The sequence below is a fragment of the Cavia porcellus genome, unplaced genomic scaffold, assembly GCF_034190915.1.
Source record: "Cavia porcellus strain 051 isolate PalLab524CR breed Dunkin Hartley unplaced genomic scaffold, mCavPor4.1 scaffold_14, whole genome shotgun sequence".
Lineage (NCBI taxonomy): Eukaryota > Metazoa > Chordata > Mammalia > Rodentia > Caviidae > Cavia > Cavia porcellus.
This window is the reverse complement of record NW_026947497.1, coordinates 47,434,726-47,452,236: the sequence shown is the minus strand read 5'-3', so window position 1 is coordinate 47,452,236 and position 17,511 is coordinate 47,434,726. Positions and strand designations below refer to the sequence as shown.

The 17,511-nt window shown below is 41.4% G+C and overlaps 1 protein-coding gene across 1 annotated transcript in view; it reads left to right on the top strand.

Annotated features, from left to right (window-relative positions):
• Dchs2 (dachsous cadherin-related 2) overlaps nt 1–17,511 on the top strand; it is a 236,042-nt gene that overhangs the window by 161,500 nt on the left and 57,031 nt on the right. Inside the window, exons 5-9 of the mRNA XM_063260869.1 lie at nt 173–1,192; nt 4,739–4,926; nt 6,285–6,384; nt 12,645–12,802; nt 13,922–14,765. Coding sequence (XP_063116939.1) covers nt 173–1,192; nt 4,739–4,926; nt 6,285–6,384; nt 12,645–12,802; nt 13,922–14,765 — 2,310 coding nt within the window. The remainder of the gene's footprint in view (nt 1–172; nt 1,193–4,738; nt 4,927–6,284; nt 6,385–12,644; nt 12,803–13,921; nt 14,766–17,511) is intronic.

Here is a 17,511-nt window from a genome sequence, read left to right as displayed (position 1 = left end):
GCATCATGGGATCCTAAACCAGTTCAGCAGGTTTTGCAGAGCAGAGTGGAAGTTAGCGGTGACCCCGCGGCTGTGCTCCCTGGCTGTGGCACCCGTGGGGACCCTGTGCAGCTCCAGCGTTTCCTATTCTTTGGGCACAAGGTGATAGATTGATTGCAGGTTCTCTTTTCAGATTCCTCGGAACCGGTCTCTTACAGAATCTCCTCCGGCGACCCGGACGGGAAGTTCTGCATCCACCCGTGGCTGGGAACTATCCGCACCTGCAAGCCACTGGATCATGAGGCGCAGCCCGTGGTGGTCCTCACTGTCCAGGCCCAGCTGGGCAGCTCCGCGGCCTGCAGCAGCACGGAAGTCAATGTCACCGTCCTGGACGTCAACGACAACGCCCCCGAGTTTCTCGGGGCAGCCCAGGAGGAGATCCGCGTGTCCGCGGCCACGCCTCCCGGCGCGGCTCTGTACCTGGCGCGCACCGTGGACAGGGACAGCGGGCGCAATGGGCTGGTGCGCTTCTCCCTGGCCGAGCCGCACCCGCGTGCATTCGCGGTGCACGCGGGGCTCGGCGTACTCTACCTCCGTGCACGCGTGGAGGACCAAGGGCTGCAGAGGCTCACGCTGACCTTGGTGGCTGAAGACCACGGCGAGCCACCCCGGGCGTCCCTGCTGGCATTGACCCTCGTCATCGAGCCGCAAGAATCAGGGCCCGGCTTGGCTTTCGAAAATTTGGTCTACCAGGTGGAGGTGAGCGAGTCTGTCCCGCCAAGGACCCAGATCTTACAGATACAGGCCCACACTCTCGGCCCTGGACGCACAGCCCAGCAGGTGAGGTACGCGCTGGAGCCCTCGGCGGACACGGCCCTGTTTGGGATCCAGCCACACACAGGCTGGATTTACCTGCGGCGACAGCTGGACTATGAAACCATGCAGACTCACAGGGTTAGAGCATTGGCCTGGGCTCCGCAAGGTGGAGCATCGCAAAATGCGAGCACCTCCGTGACTGTCCACATCCTGGATGAGAACGACAACTCCCCCGCTTTCTCACACGGCCAGCTGTTTCTAAAGGTGGAGGAGAGCCCTGTGCCCCTGGGGGTGATAGGCAGGATCACAGCCACTGATATGGACTCCGGCAAGAACGGACAGCTGTCATATTTCCTCCTGTCTGATGGCAAATTCTTCAAAATGAACCCTAACACAGGTAGCATTTTGTGGCTTCCACTTACTTCTTTGAAATCGGGATTGGGCAGACCAGGGATTTAGCTCAGTAACGCAGAGCACCCCTGGTAAGTGGGAGGTCCTGAGTTCAATTCCCAGGAACCCCTACAATAAATAAATTAATAAATAAGTTAAATCAAGATTGGGAACACTAAAATTTTTAGTTATGATTTTAGTGCAAATACATAGTTAAAATTACACAGTCTTTGATGAAGACAGTATTTGATTATAGTATTATGTGATTTTAAAATGAAGTTCACATTGGAAAGGCTTTCAGCTAGAAGCAGGCGTACTTTTCTTGCCTCCCATTCACTGGCTCACCTGGCAATTAATGATGTCGTCAGTGACAAACGGCATATGTGGCCCTGGTCCCCACAGTTACAAGGGTGATGGATGAGAAACTGTTGCCTAGGATCTTTGCTACACCTTCTTGTCTTGGTTACTTTTCTGTTGTTATTGGGACAAAACACCCAACACTCAACATAAAGGAAGCAAAGGTTTATTTAGCTCACTGTTTGTGGAGGTTTCAGCCCATAATCAGCTGGCTGCAAGGCAGGGTGGCATGGCACAGGGGCAACACTTCAGGCAGCAGCCAGAGCAAAAAATGAGGAACAAGCTCTTCTCCCTTGTACTGTACACAGCCTCCCTGCCCCCAGGGCCAGGATAACACTCACAAAGTCTCCTTGCCCTCCTCTTGCACAGGATGAGGGTGTTTACAAAATATGGATCCTGTCGGTTAAACTTCTAAACTTCTCAGGTTGACACAGTGCATCAACCATAACACTTTTCTACCTCTAGAAGTGGAAATGCTTATCACCGTTACGGTTGCACACAGTGGTCGTCAGGACTGTTCCCTTCTGCACAGAGCTGCAGAGTAGCAGCAGCAGGCTTTTCCTCCCCTGCCTTGTGCAGGGCTGTGATGCCAGGTGTGCGTGGGGTTTATCATCTGGGTTTGTGTAAGCTCAGGGATGTCCATACTGCAATGAAATCCACTAGTGACATAGTTCTTAGAACAAGTCCCCATCCAAAGGCTGTGACTTTATGCAGTCCTTACACTGAGTGGAAGACCAAGTCAGGATTTCCCGTAAGTAAATCCTGTGTAAAAGTTTATTTTCTTTGCCAAGTGTTCCTTTTTATTAGTGTCAGGACAGACTCGTGAAACATAAATCACCTTAAAGATCTATGTCCCTGTTCTCTTCTTAGGAAACTAGGGGGGAAGGGGGTGATAATTGCAGTGATATAATTATTTTCCAAAGTCTTAATTTAAAAATTAAATATAAAATAATATTATGCTTCAAAATTGACATTGTTCACATTTACAAGGACTTTGATGCCTACAGCAAAATGGATTTATGCTGCAAAGATATAACTGGGAAAGCAGGTTCAGATAGTCAGCCGAAGTAAGGTCACAGAGCTTGCCTGGGATACAAGGAAGTCACAAAAACACAGTTTCAGAAGGGAACGTTTCTGTCACAACTTCTGTTGTGCTGCTCCTGCCCTTTGGTACGGCAGGATTTGGGTTCAGTTCTGACCCACTTCAAGCCTTTGCTGTGAAGGCAGGAGGTATGAGCTAGAGGGTTCCCCTTGCCCTATAGGGTGAGACTTTGCTGCAGGGCATGTGGCTGCCAGCAGAAGTGCAGACTGGTGTCAGCATCCCTTCCTCCCTGAGTGGAACCCCACTTGCAGGGCTGGGCTGCACAGGTGTGCAGAGCAGACCTGGCCCGTTCCACTCCTCACCACAGTGGCTTTCTCAGCCTCCTCTTTTGCTTGATCTTTCTCTAAATATGCAAATTACAGCTGCTTCTCCCTGATCATCCTTCTCTTATAGTTGGTCCAGGACCCAGATTCAGAAGACCAGGTATCTGCACCTCATTCTGTCGCATGGCTTCAGCGAGTAGCTGAACCCCAGAGTGTGGTACTTTCATCATGAGTAGAGGGATCATTCCCAAAACGCTCTGGATTGTGCTTGGAGGACTCATAGGGGCCTGAAAGACCGGGGGCGGGGGCTGCTCACCCCTTCTCATTTCCAAGGACAGAGGGGCAGGAAAGGGCTGGAGGACATCCTTGCACCTGGTCCTCCCCATCCTGGTGCTCTGAGCAGTCCTTACGGTGACCAGGACTCCAGTGCCCATGGAAAAAGCCCTGCCTGGCACCGCGGCCGGGCCAAACCTGATGATCTTTTCTATGTAACCTCTGAACAGCTCTGTCAGTCTAAGTCAGTTTATGAAATAGCAATGTTTGCTGTTCAGAATTTAGGGTTTTCAGGGAATTGCAGTTTAGAACTTGAGAAATGCAACTGTATGTATTATTTTCACTAAAATCACAGTTATAATTAACACTGTTTATATATTGTTTGTATGGCAAACACTGTAGTTCTGCCCACCAATTCAGAGACATCCAAATGTGTGAGATTTCCCCTTCCCCTTCCACCACCCTGTCTGTCTGTCTGTCTGTCTATCTACCTACCTATCTATCTATCTATATATCTATCTATCAACCCAATGTCATTTTATTTGGATTTAGAGGGAAAAAACTCTTAGCTGTAAGAATGTTTGATGCTCGGGCATAGTGGTGCATCTCTATAATGCCAGGACTCTGGGAAGCTGAGTCAGGAGGATAGCAAACCTGAGCCCTGCCTAGGCAATTTATCAATCTAGCAAGACTCTGAAAATAAAAAATAGAAAGGACTGGAGATGTAGCTCAGTGTGAATCCACAGTACAGTAAAAGAAGTTCGGTGGTTTCTGCTTCATGTGTACTTTTTCACAAAGAGGTCTCTTCACACACGCTGAGGAAACCCAGGATTTCCTGTGCTGCAGAGCGAGAGACGTGGATGGGCAAAACAGGTCCAGATTTGTGCCTAAGTCCTCATAATTGGAATGTGAAGGAACTTGCCAAAGGGGGCAAGTTTTTAGGCAACGATATAGAAAAAAAAGAGAACATTAATATTTACTGTTGGTACACATGTATTTCATTCTATTAAAAAGAAAGCGTATGCTTGAATGCTGAGCCATTCCCTAAGGAATGCTATTTTCAAGAGGGCTCTTTGCCATTGCGTGAAGCAATAGTAACAGGTGCCGCGTGTGCAGTAACATCCAGCTTGCAAAACACCTGCAGACCTGCAACTGACCGCATTGTGCAGATGGCACCGCTGGGAGGGACCTGGGCCCAGACCCTCATCCCTCTGCATCTGCAACCGCATCCCTGCCTGCTTTCCACTGTTGTGTGCAACAGCATAACACAAGCGGTATATTTTTAAACCTTGTAAATCACTGGGTTTTATGAACTCATATTTTTTGGCTTAAATGGTTGATGGAAGATCATTGAAGCTCCGGACGTACCAAGTTTGAAGTGGTATTTTTAAGAGCAACTTCAGGAAACTCAGTGGTACCACAGAGCCAGACTGCTTATGGGTATGGTCGCAGGGGTCACACTGCGGTGACGTCCCTTCGGTGGGCTATTTGGGGGTGGCACCCATTGCCAGTGTTACAGTCCAGTGTCTTGGTCTTACTTCTGCCCTGCGTCCCTCAGGTGAGCTGATTGGTTGGTTGGCACTGGATCGCGAGCACCAGATGCACCATCAGATGACCGTCCTGGTGACAGACCATGGCTCGCCGCCGCGAAATGCCACCATGGCGGTTTATGTCACAGTCACCGACATCAACGACAACAGCCCATTCTTCCCTCAGTGTCTCCCGGGGAAGGAATTTCATATCAAGGTTTGTGAAGCAGCCTTGCGATGAATTTGTAATGCCTTGATTATTTGTTCTGAGCGCCATCTTGTGGTAGAAAGTGTAAATTTTTAAATCGGTCTCCTGACATTGTACATGCAGGATTTCTAGATGAAATTGTGCGTGTTAACAAACAACAAACAAAAAGATAGAAAGAAAACGTATAAATATATTCTTTGGGATTAAACCTTCAGCTGCTTTTCTGTGAAGGGATGTCATTTATCCCTTTTCATGTGTATAACATTCCTGCATGTATCTCTGTGGAATCCCAGCTGGTACACAGTACTGGGAGGATGGGTGAAGACAGAAACAATCTTTAGTCCTGAAGTGGGTAGATGTACAGCCAACGATTGTAGAAGTTCCTCTTTTTTGAGCACATGCATAGATTTCTATTTCCATTTCTGTGTCTTTTACAATTACATAGCAAGTTGGCATATTCTTGTGTATAATTAATATGTTTTGGAGGTACTCATAACTTTTTTTTTGTCTTTTTGAGACAGAGACCCACTATGCAGTTCAGACTGGCCCAAGGCTCACTTTGTAGCCCAAGCTGGTCTTAACTTGCAAACAATTGTCCTGTGTCAGCCTCCCAATGCTGGGATTACAGGAGTGAGTGCGCCACCACACCTACCTGGTACTCATAACTTTTTAATGGATGTAAGAATAAAAAGTTAGGAAACTACTGCTCTGAAATGACTGAATTACATTTTCAAATTTTACTTAAATATGCACACCAAAAAACTAAAAAAAAAAAAAAATTGGTGAAATTGAACTCATGTTGATCTTCCGAAGCCAGATTTAGAGAAAATTTTTATCAAAGCAAAAATCATCACATTATCATGGAGACTTATAATCTCACCATTAACTTATCTTTTGCTTAATTGGATAGTTAAATTCACATGTGCATTTCAGTATTTCAAGAAAGTTCCTTTTAATTTATGTTTTCCCTGTAAGGTATATGTCCTGAAATAAAGGTTTGCATTTATCTAAGCATATTTTGTGTGGTAGTAGCCTTTTAAAATATGACATCAGAATGTGATGTGAGAATATGCTACAATTATTTTTATAGACCTAAAATATAAAATTGTTTATTCTTTTCTTTTTTATGGAATTAGTTAAATGCCCTAGATAATTTGTTGAAATTGAGAAAAAGATTTAACTTTGTAAGATGGATTCTTCTCATGGACTTCTAATTATCTAGCTTTTACATGGTAGACATTTGAATTGTATGTGGATTTTAAAATAGTGAAGAATGCTCAATGTAATGTGTTCTTTTATATAAAGGTCCATCTATACTTCTTTGTAAGACTGCAGTGATATGTCTTGGCCACTTGTTTTGATGACAGGTTCTAGAAGACCAACCAGTAAATATGTTGGTTACAACCGTGTTTGCAAAGGATCTCGATGAAGGAAACAATGCTGAAGTTACCTACTCGGTGTCTTCAGGTAAAAGTCATTATTCATAAAGGATTAAAAGACTGTAGAACCCCCTTTACTTACTTTCTGCTTCTGAAAATAATATGCTTTATTGTGATTGCTTAGAACTCTCCAGGTAACTTTGACTACAACACCAAATGACAAACATTGTTCCGAACAAATTTGCTATTGCCAAGAGTCACATTCACTTTTTTAAAAAAGAAAAAAAATTACAAGTTTAATGAAAACTTAATGCTACTTTTTGTCCTAAATATAAACCACTTACCTTAAGTGAGTAATTTGCAATAATCTGAAGAGCAAATCAACTTTTACTGAAACTAACGAAATAGTAAGGAGGAGAAGAAGCAGTATTTAACGTGCTGTGTGGTCAAGAGTCTATGAATCCCTAGGAAGACTAAGCACCATTAAGGTCAGAATATATCACATCTAGCTGTACCACACCATGAATCAGGGGACACACGGTGTATACACAGAGAACAGCAGGTGCACTGTCATGCTTTCTCTTAAAATGTGCAGGGTTCAGATTTGTTGTGATGAGCTTCAGTGGGTATTGAATCTTACACTGTTTTAAGAATATTTGTTGCTTTGTCTTGATGCAAACATGAAACCAAAGGGCAAAATTGTCCTTACATGCAAGTACCTTGATTGTTTTCATGTAAAACCCAACAGGTATGAGAAGCAAAGCACTGGACTACGGTAACACAGCAGCTTCTCCAGGAACAATGTCAGTGTACAAACTTCAATAGCATTTTAAACGCTAAAGTTTTTCAAAGATCACTCTCACTGTGGTGAATTCATAAACATACCATGTGGTTTAGGGCAGAGTTGAGTTCAAAGCCAATAGGCAATTTATATTTGTAATTGGTCCTCTCTTTCTCACAGAGGACCCCGTGGATTACATAAGCTTCAGAAATCATCTGAGTCAGAATCATGCCTATTAAGGAATATAGGAAAATCCCAATGAAACATAAATAAGACCTTTTTGTAGAAAATTAATAATGAAGACCATATAAAACTAAATAAAAGCTGTATCATGCTCAGCTTAGGAAGGCTCAGTAGCCTAAAGATAAGAACACAAATATATTGATTAGTTTAATGTATTTATAACTGTACTACTGAACTTTTAGTGGGTTTTTGATGGAACATGACAAGCTGATTCTAAAAGTCATATAAGCAGCAAAAACAGAGCAGAGTAACTAAGGCAATATCAGCAGAACAAGTAGGAGATTTGCCTGATGGATGAGGACTTACAAACTTTTCTAATTAAGACAAGATCATATGAAGTTGCTGATAAACAAGGCAGTGGGAAAGAGTAGAGGACTTGTATCACACACACAGAGGCTGGATGCATGATATATGGGGACAAGACGGACTGCCAACGTCTGACCCAGGTGTGACCGATTACCTGTATAGGAAAAGTAACATTTTATTGAGCGGAACCTACCTCTCTGTATATCAAAGATGCAGCTATGTAAACGTGAATATCCCCCTTTATTGTAGGAAAAAAAAAATAAGAAATAGACTACATAAACTTGTGGGTAAAAAAGAGAAAATACTCACCAAGAAATAGAAAAATAAAACTACATTAAAACTAAAAACTTCACATAAGGTGCGCAGTGTTGTAGGTCAAGTCACAAACAGGGAGAAGATCATCGCAGCCTGTGGACTCATAGAAAATTGTCCTCGAACTTTATTAAGAACACCTACAAATCAACAAGGAAAGGAAGAATAATTAAATAAGAAACTGGAAAATGGATGTTAACAGATTAAAGGATGCTTGCAGAAAAAGGATCCTGAATAATCAGAAGTGGGTTCAGACATCCTCAGCTTCCCTGGCAGAGCTGGTCGGGGCAGTGAAGTGGTGTGTGGTCCACTTGGAGGTGTCCTCTGCTGCGCTGTGCGGGCTTCCTTCTACTTCACACCTTGGAGCCATCGTGCGTGTGTGCAGTGTGGGTCACAGAACAGAGCAGTTTCCATGGCGGGTGTAATGGGGTACGTTTGAGTGAAGTACTCTATAGCAGCAAAAGTGAAAGCTCTAAAGCTTTATACACATTGATCCAGTCAAACCTTGAAACTTAAGTAAAAGACAAATTGCATTGGGGAACATGATGACATATGCCTGTAATTTCAGCACTCAAGGAGGGGGATGAAAACTTGGAACCCAGCCTGGGCAACACAGTGTCTTCACAAGGACCTGTCTCACAGTAAACAATGCACAAAGCCCTCTGGATGTTACTCAGGGTGAAGGCCCCAGACTGAAGGGCTAGGTTTTTTTGGAAGGCAAATTTCAAAAGATGACAAGAATTCTGCACAAACGTTGCTTTGAGCTGTTGCCCTGCCTCTCCCTGGGGAAGTGACAGATGGCTCTTCTCATGTCCTCCTTGGTCCAGGAGCAAGGTCTCCTTCATGCTGCTCTGACCACATAAGGAAGGCATCCTAACTTCTCCATGGTAGATACTCTGGAAGATCTTTGCAAGCTTCCAGGCCACTTGAACAGTGGATTTGTGGATTGTCCAGAGGTAATGAGCCATATTTAAGAAGAGCTACTCGTTCTTGTACTTTTTATTAGTTACCCCTCAAATTTTTCTGCCAATACTTCTTTTTAAAAATTTTACCAGTGTATGTTAGTTATACAGAATGATTTGTCACATTCTAACATGCACATAACGTGCATTGTTTATTTTCACCCTGGTTACCTTTCTTCCTTTTTCGGCTTCCTCCTGCTTACTTTTCTTGTCTCAAGTAGGCGCTCTCCTACTTTCCCATAATCTCTTTTTTCTCTGATTTTGGGGAGAAGATGGACTGCCGACATCTGGTCCAGGTGTGACCGATTATCGGTAAAGAAAATTTCAAATTTTTTGAGTGAAAGGAAGTGTGTGCTATCTGACTTCCTGAGTCTGGCCCATTGCACTTACCATGATGGTCTCCAGTTCCACTCATTTCCCTTCAGAGCTCATGTTGTAAAAAAATCAAAATGCATTAAAGACCTAGGCCTACGGCTTGAAACGTTGCAACTGCTAGAATAAAACATAGAGGAAACACTCGAAGCCACAGCACAGGCAGAGACTGCTGCCTAGGGCTCCAGTAACATAGGAAATAATAGCAAGGATCAACCAATGAGGTTGCATTCAGTTCGAAAGCTTTTTCAGTGAACGGTGAAGAGGCAGCCTGCAGAACGGGAGAAAGTCTTTCCAGCGCTTTTTCTGTTGGAGGATTAGTATTTAGAATAAAGGACTCAAAAAACACCCCCAGACCAAATAGCCCAATCAGCAAATAGACAAATGCATAGATTCTTTTTCTTAAAAGAAGAAGTACAAATGACCAATAAGTGTGTGAAAAATGTTTACTATCTTTCACCATTAGTTCAAAACACATTGATATTCCATCTCAGCTCAGTCAGAACAGCTATCAGCAAGACCACACACAAATACACACACACACACTAAATGCTGGCGAGGATGTGAAGGGCAAAGGAACCTATCTACATTGCTGGTGGGCATGTATTCAAGTAAAACCAGTATGGAAATTAGCATGAAGAGTCCTTTAAAAACTGAAAATGGCATTACCATTTGACCCAGCTATAACATTCCTTCGTATATTAGCAAAAGAATTAAAGACAGAGTACAGTGATACATAAATATTGTATGTTTGTAGTATCACGATTAACAGGATCTAAGCTTCCCTAGATGCTCATCAATAGATGAATGGATAAAGAAAATGGGGAATATATACATATATATATATATATATATATATACATATACACACACATATATATGTAATGTATACACATTGAAATATTACTTGGCCATAAAGAATAGGATCTTTCTAATCACTATTCAAATCTGGTCCTGGGAAGAAATGAGCTTTACACAATCATGGGTTGAAAAATCTTCCTCTGTTAAGTTCATTAGGTCAGTGAGATCTTCATATCACTTTTTTTGTTTTTAGCTGCTGAAGGGAACATGATCTACCCAAAAGAGGTATATAAGTGCACACACTGTTCAGCTATAATCCTCACATAGTAATGTTACTTAAAATAGGCAAAACCATGCCAAGTATATTTATGAATGCATGGACTAGCAAAATAACCACTTCAGGTAGAAAGGTGACTTCCTGCAGGAAAAGGGGAGGGCGATGAGACCTGGTGTGCCCAGTTCTCTGCTTCACTTACACCTTGTCAGTGAATTACTGAGAAATTATCAATCTGGAAGGCAATACATTGATGTTCATCAGATATTCTGAATGTTTAATTTACTACTTAATTAGTTTATAAATGATGCTTGGGGGTCTAACTCTATAAAAGCAGTGGTATTTTTACTTGCATTACAAAATCAAGATAACTGCAAAATATAATCCTATAAAGGAACATAATAAAAAATCAGGGTAACAGCAACAAAAATACATATCACATTCATGAGAATATTTTGCATTGTTCCTGTGAGACTCAAGAAAGTGGATTAAAGCTTAAAAATCACAGCTAATAAGTGTACATATTTTCCTGCTCACTCTCTGAGTGTTACGAAGGCACACATTCTTTTTTATTTGCCTTTATGCCCCTCTCACTGCTGAGGAACTGCTCAGTGTTAGTGATTTAGCAACTGTTAAACCAAAGAAAAGACTTTTCTACCCTGGCTTTCTGTGAGGTGGGTTTTTGTTTGTTTGTTTGTTTTTTGATTATATGAAGTATTCCAATTTTGTTAAAGAATGCAACCTGCTAGTTGACTAAAAACTCTATGGCCTCAATTTGAATTATATGCAATCAGTATGAACGTATATTTTAGTGTATAGCTACTCTCTGTCCACTGAAAATGACAAAAGCAAAAACAATGACTACCCTAAATGTCTGGACTATTGTCTCCCCAACCCGTTTTCCATAAAAAGGAACCAGGAATCCTGGAGAAATAGCTGATTCCAAGTTTTCGACAGGAAATCTACAGAAAGAGTGCGCAGTTCAGAACAGCAGATACTAGAAGGTTACTAACAATGAGGAAGATACCAACCAGGAGACCTGGGAATCACAGCTTCAGTAACGATTGTCCTGGCGAAGTGCCAAAGCAAATCTGCTTAAATGCAGCTTGGTGATTCTTAAAGCAAAAGAGAACAAAATTTCACTGATCACAGTTGGAACTGTGGAGGGTGGTACCAGACCAATTCATTATTCCACAAATGATTAAACAAAATGCATTTCCTATGATAGTGAACTGACCCTCTGGGTTACCAAAAAGTAGACAGAAGAGAATTTCTCTTTATTGAAGTATTCCAGCTAAGAAACGAAGTAGAGAGAATAATACAAAGAACAGAGTATCACATACTTTGCAATACTTAATGCATTCGTAAGTGTAAGCTATGAATTATTAGCAGGACCAACAGGGAAACATGAAGGTAGCCAACATGTGCCTCTAAAGAGAAATGCAGCATTTATGAAGTAGTTTCCCAGAAGCCAACCTGAATCTGATCAGCTGTGTAGGTCTACTCCCCAATGTAAGGACAGCACTGGCCAGAGGAGCATACTAAGCTACACATTGTAAGCACTAGCCAAACGTAGAGTACAGGAAACTTCCAAAGACAGGACCCGGGTCTTCAGATCAGGTGCAGGGCAAGGTTAAAAAGATAGGTGGTGGCTGTCCATCGAGTCAAATAGGTAATGTGTGGATTTTGTTTTAATGCTAATTTGAACAAGCAAACCTATTTATGAGATGACTGAAAATTTTAAAACTTACAGAGTATCTGATGGTATTTGAAATCATTGTTATTTAAAGTTTACAATACTGTGATAATTTAAAAATATTCCCTGTCTTTTAGAGATGCATGTGGAATTGCATGCAGAAAAAGAATTATATGATTTCTGAGACTTCAGAAAAAAATGAGGGAAAAGAAGTACCTAAGTTGGAAAAAAAAAATGAAGTAAGAGTTGATAATTATTGAAGCAAGGCAGTGAACATGGGAAGTTCATTATATCATTTAAAAAACTGTTGTTTGCTGTTTATATTTTAGTGGCATCTGTTAGTTTAAATGTAGTCAAAACTGATACATAAAACCACAATATTTGCATATGTAATGGGATGCTATGTGGTATTTTGATACATGTGTACATTGTACAAGGTTTTATCAGGCTGCCTATGTCTGTCTCCATGAACATGTTCATGACTCTTAGAGAACTTAGGAAAATAAATATTTCCAGGTGATCATAAACCTCCTGGATTCATCGATTCTCAGTTTTCTATCTTGTCAATTTACATTAGTTTCTAAATTTTTTGTTTGTGTAGAAGATTATTCTGATCATTTTAAGATTGACGGCAATAGTGGTGAAATAAGAACAACCACGATACTTTCCTACGACTACAGACCCTTCTACCGGCTGACGGTCCTTGCCAGCGACCAGGGCGAGCCCCCGCTGCAAGGCCGGGCGGTTATTAATATTCAGGTAATGTTGTCACCTTCAAACGGGGAAGATGCGCTCTTGGTTTTCACTTGATTTTTATACAAATGGACAGAAAGAAGGTACACTGAATATGTGAGTATTATTTTAAGATCATATTGCTCGGATATACCTACTTTCTTATTACAAGGAAATCATTTAGGTCCAAATAATTTTTTATATAGTTCTTCACAAGATATTGCTACCTGGGCATTTGTGTTCCTTTGTTTATTGTACACAAATGATGTCTTTTTTTAATGGTTCCTAACTGCAACAACCTGGCAGATTTGCAGGAGAAACTGGATGATTAATAAATAGCCATAGGCTAAATCCCATAGTTTAAAGCAATTTTTAAAAACTTAGATCAGTTGCCTAAGATCCATATTGTAAGACTTCACTGAAATCACAGTAAGCAAACAAGTTATGTAAAGTGTTCATAGTAGGCAAAAGTTGTACCAACCAGCGAAATTAAGACAATTCTGCATAACTGGATTTCCTTGTTGATTCACGGTATAATCAGATGTATACATACACACAAACAGTATGTATTAAAAAATGCACATTTTACGTGTGTGTAAACTCAAAAATGTATTTTCTTGTGAGTTCTGTTTTCAAGTTATACTCTTTATGTATTAAAGAAATGTGCATTAGGAGAAAACATGTATAATCATATCTCAAGTTTTGTGTTTCCAAAACAATCATATAAAGATGTCACCATGGGTAGATATTTAAATGGATAAAGCCATCATTCTGGATAGATTGGTCCTTAGATTCCGAGTAATTTGGAGAACAGCTATCCTGCATTCCAATTCAGGAATCACAAAGGCTGCATTTCAACTTAATCATCGCATGGCCTCATCAAACATACCTTACAGCAAACTGAAAATCCCAAAATTCTGGCGTTTCTTAACTTTGCAGTATTACACAACTGCAGACTTCTGAGCATGCTGGAATTACATTATATAAAAAGATGTTCTCCCCCCAACCCCATGTTTATATAATGCAAATAGGAATCAGCTTCTCAAATGATATAATGGTGTGTTTTAATGTTTGCCATTAACTGTTACTGTTCAGTCAGTTACTTAACTCTTCCAGAGGAACAGCTTCTGTTTATTCTGGTTTCAGGTGATACCGCTGTCCAGGGAACGGGTTATCGTTTCTCAGCATATCAGACATTTAGTTTTACCAGAGAGCATGAAGCCTGCAAAAATCATGAGCTTGGGGAAGTCACCCGATCACCTCCCACAGTATCACGGCGGGAAGCTGCACTTCAGCCTTGCTTCAGATGACCACAGTGGTCACTTTGCCATCGACAGCTCTAGCGGGGACTTGTTTCTTTCCCGGGAGCTTGATTACGAGACCACCCCGCATTATCTTCTCAGGGTGCTCGCCGAGGACCAGAGCAGAAGTCCTCCCCTGCAGAGCACAGTCTTCCTCAGTATTGATGTGGAAGACCAGAATGACCATTCTCCAACCTTCCAAGACGAGTTCATAGTGATCAGTGTGGCGGAGAACGTTCCCATAGGGACCCTGGTGTACACATTCAACGCCAAGGATGGTGACGGTAGCTTTCTGAACAGCAGGATTCAGTACTTCCTCGAGTCCCCCCAGGCTGGGGTGAACCCATTTCTCATCCATCCCTCATTTGGCACCTTGGTCACTGCGTCCTCCTTGGACAGAGAGAGAGTCCCAGCAGTCATCTTGACAGTCACTGCATCTGACAGGGCTGTGAACGTGACAGACCGGCGCTCAAGGTCACTCATAGCCAAAGTGGTGATTCTGGATATGAACGACCACAGCCCCATGTTCCTGTCCTTGCCGGTCGCCTATGTCAGAGAGGATGCCACCGTGGGCTCCTCAGTGCACCACGTAAGGGCTCAAGATCCGGATGAAGGAAGCAATGGAAAGGTCACCTACAGCATCCACGCCGGAAACGAAAACAAGACCTTTGTGCTTGACGAATCCTCAGGTACAGTGCCCTGGGGTCACTTTGAAACATTTTTAATCTATTTTACTGGGGTAAGAAACAACGTGAGTCTTGCCCTACAAACACATTGCAACACATCATGCTTCGTGCTGGAGCACTACAGAGTTCTAGGACTCCTCAGCCCTATAGCTGAAACCTAAGCTTCTTACCACCCCCTGCACCACCCCGGCTGCTATCCACTCTTTGATTCTATGAATTTGATTCTTGTTTTAGACATCTCGGAGAGGTAGAATCATGTAGTATCTGGCTGTTAGTGATGAAGCTGCATACTATGGCATTTCTTTCTTTTTAAAGACCGAATCGTGTTCCACTGCACTCATGTATGCCATGTTTTATTTGTCAGTTCATGTGCTAATGAACATTCGCACAACTTCTACACCTCGGCTGCTGTATACAGTGCTGCAGTAGGAAAGGAAATGCTACTATGTCTTGCAGATCTGGAGGTCAACAATTTTGGATAAATATCCAGAAGTGGGGTTGCAGGCAGTGTGATAGTTTTATTTGAATTTTAAAAAGATTTTTGCAGAGGCTGCACCCTCATCTGGCTGGAACATTTTGCATCACCATCAACAATGTGCCGTGATTTCACTTTCTCCACATCCTTGACAATTCTTGTCATCCTTTTTTATAATAATAGCTATCCTGAGGGTTAAAATACATCATTGTGGTTTTGATCTGCATTTCCCTGGTGACTGACTCAAAACATTTTTTTCCTATGCTTGTTGACCATTTTCATGTCTTCCTTGAAGAAGTTAGGTTCTCTGTTCAGTCTTTTTAAAATTTGCTTTTTTTTTTTTCTTGTTTAGTTGCAAGAGTTCTTCACGCATTCTGGATAATAACCCTTTATCAGATACACGCTTGAAAATATTTTCTCACAATCCATAGTTTTCCATTTTCTTTGCTTCACAGTTGGGTGAATTCTTACTTATTTCCCTTTTGTCTTATTCATAAAATCATTGCCAAACCAATGTCATAAAGCTTTTTCGTAATGTTTTTTCCCCCAGGGAGTTTTATTCTTTGCAGTCCTACCTTAATCCTTAACCTATTTCGAGGTTTTTTGTAATAAAAGATAAAAGATACCGATTCAGTTTCATTGCTTTTTGCACGTTGTCCCACACAACTTGAAGCATCTGTCTCACCATTGTGTATCCATGGCATTTTCTTTCTTTCTTTTTTTAAACCAAGAATCGAACTCATAACCTCACACTTGCCAGGCAGGCACTGTGCTGCTGAGCTATATCCCTGGCCATTCGTGGCCCTCATATCCAAAGCAAGAGTGATTTTCCTGGGATCTCCTCTCTGTTTCCATTCTGTCTTTAAACCAGTAAATACTGTTTTAATTGCTACACTTTTATGACATGTTTTGATGTTAGGAAGCGTGGCATCTCCAGCTGGTTTGTTCTTCCCCAAGATTATTTAGGTTATTTGGAGTTCTTTGAGATTCTATATGAATTTTTAGCATTTATTTCTCTCTTTTCAAAAAAAAAATGCCGCTGGAATCTTCATAGGTATCACACTGAGTCTATAGGTTATTTTGTATAGTTTTAACATTTTAACAGTATTAGTTTTTCATCCCATGGACATGGGATGGCTTTGCATCTAGTATGTGTTCTTTAATTCCTTTCATCAGTATTTTATAGTTTGGGCTTGCCAGGGTAGATATTTTTTTCCTAAGTATTTCATTCCTTTTGGCATCACCATAAATGATATTTTTTAATAATTTCTTTTTCAGATAATTCCTTATGAGTATATAGAAACATAACTAATTTTTGATGTTGATCTTGTGTTATTAACTTGGAAGTCATTAGAGTTTTCTTCTTAAAGATGATGTAGTCAATGGCCAAGGATAATTTTACTTCTTTTTGATTTGGATTCTTTTTCTGTCACTTCTAATTAAAGTCTCTTATTATTTGCTTACAAGCAGGCTTTTCATTTCTCCCTATTAAAGTGTTCTCAAGATGAAAACGCATTAATAAATTCAAAAGTTTTGGCTTCCTTTAGTTATATGCATAATAAGTACAGAGGTTGTATTTGCAGAACCACAACTTTAACTTGCCTGTTCTTTAACTTCGATTATGTTTTGTAGCCACCTCCTCTGTAATGGGCTGAAGGTTCAATAGCTAACCTCTTTGCTGCCCCCAAAGGGATCCTTGTAGTAGGAGATGGCACCAGAACAAAGTCAAGACAGCAGCGCACCTGAACAACAGGGTCACTTAGAGACTTGGATATGGAAATCCACCTTCGATTATGCAAATATTTGCAAATAGCTGGAACTGCTGCTTTAATCTCTGAATTTATGTGGACACCAAGGCCCTTGCTTTTCCCATCAGTTGTAACATTGTATGTTTCTTTGAAATGGGATTGTTAGTGCATGTTGTCAGTGCTTAGCAGTTCCCTTCCCTTGAGGGACTGGTTCATGCACACACTGCATCTTAATCTATTTTACACCTCCGCTTCCCTCTGTCCTCCTCTCTGCTTCCCAGGTCGCCTGCCTTCCCTTCTCCATACTCTACCTCCATTTCCTACTATCTCTTTTTTATTTTACTCTTTAAATTATTTATAATTTGGTTTCTCATATTAGGGAAAGCATGTTGCTATTAGCATTATGGTTTCAAAGTCCATCCGTTTCCCTACAAATGACTCAAAATTATCCTTCTTCGTGGCTGAGAAGTACTCCATTGTGTACACATATCACATTTCCTTTGCCTGTTCATCTGATGATGGGCCT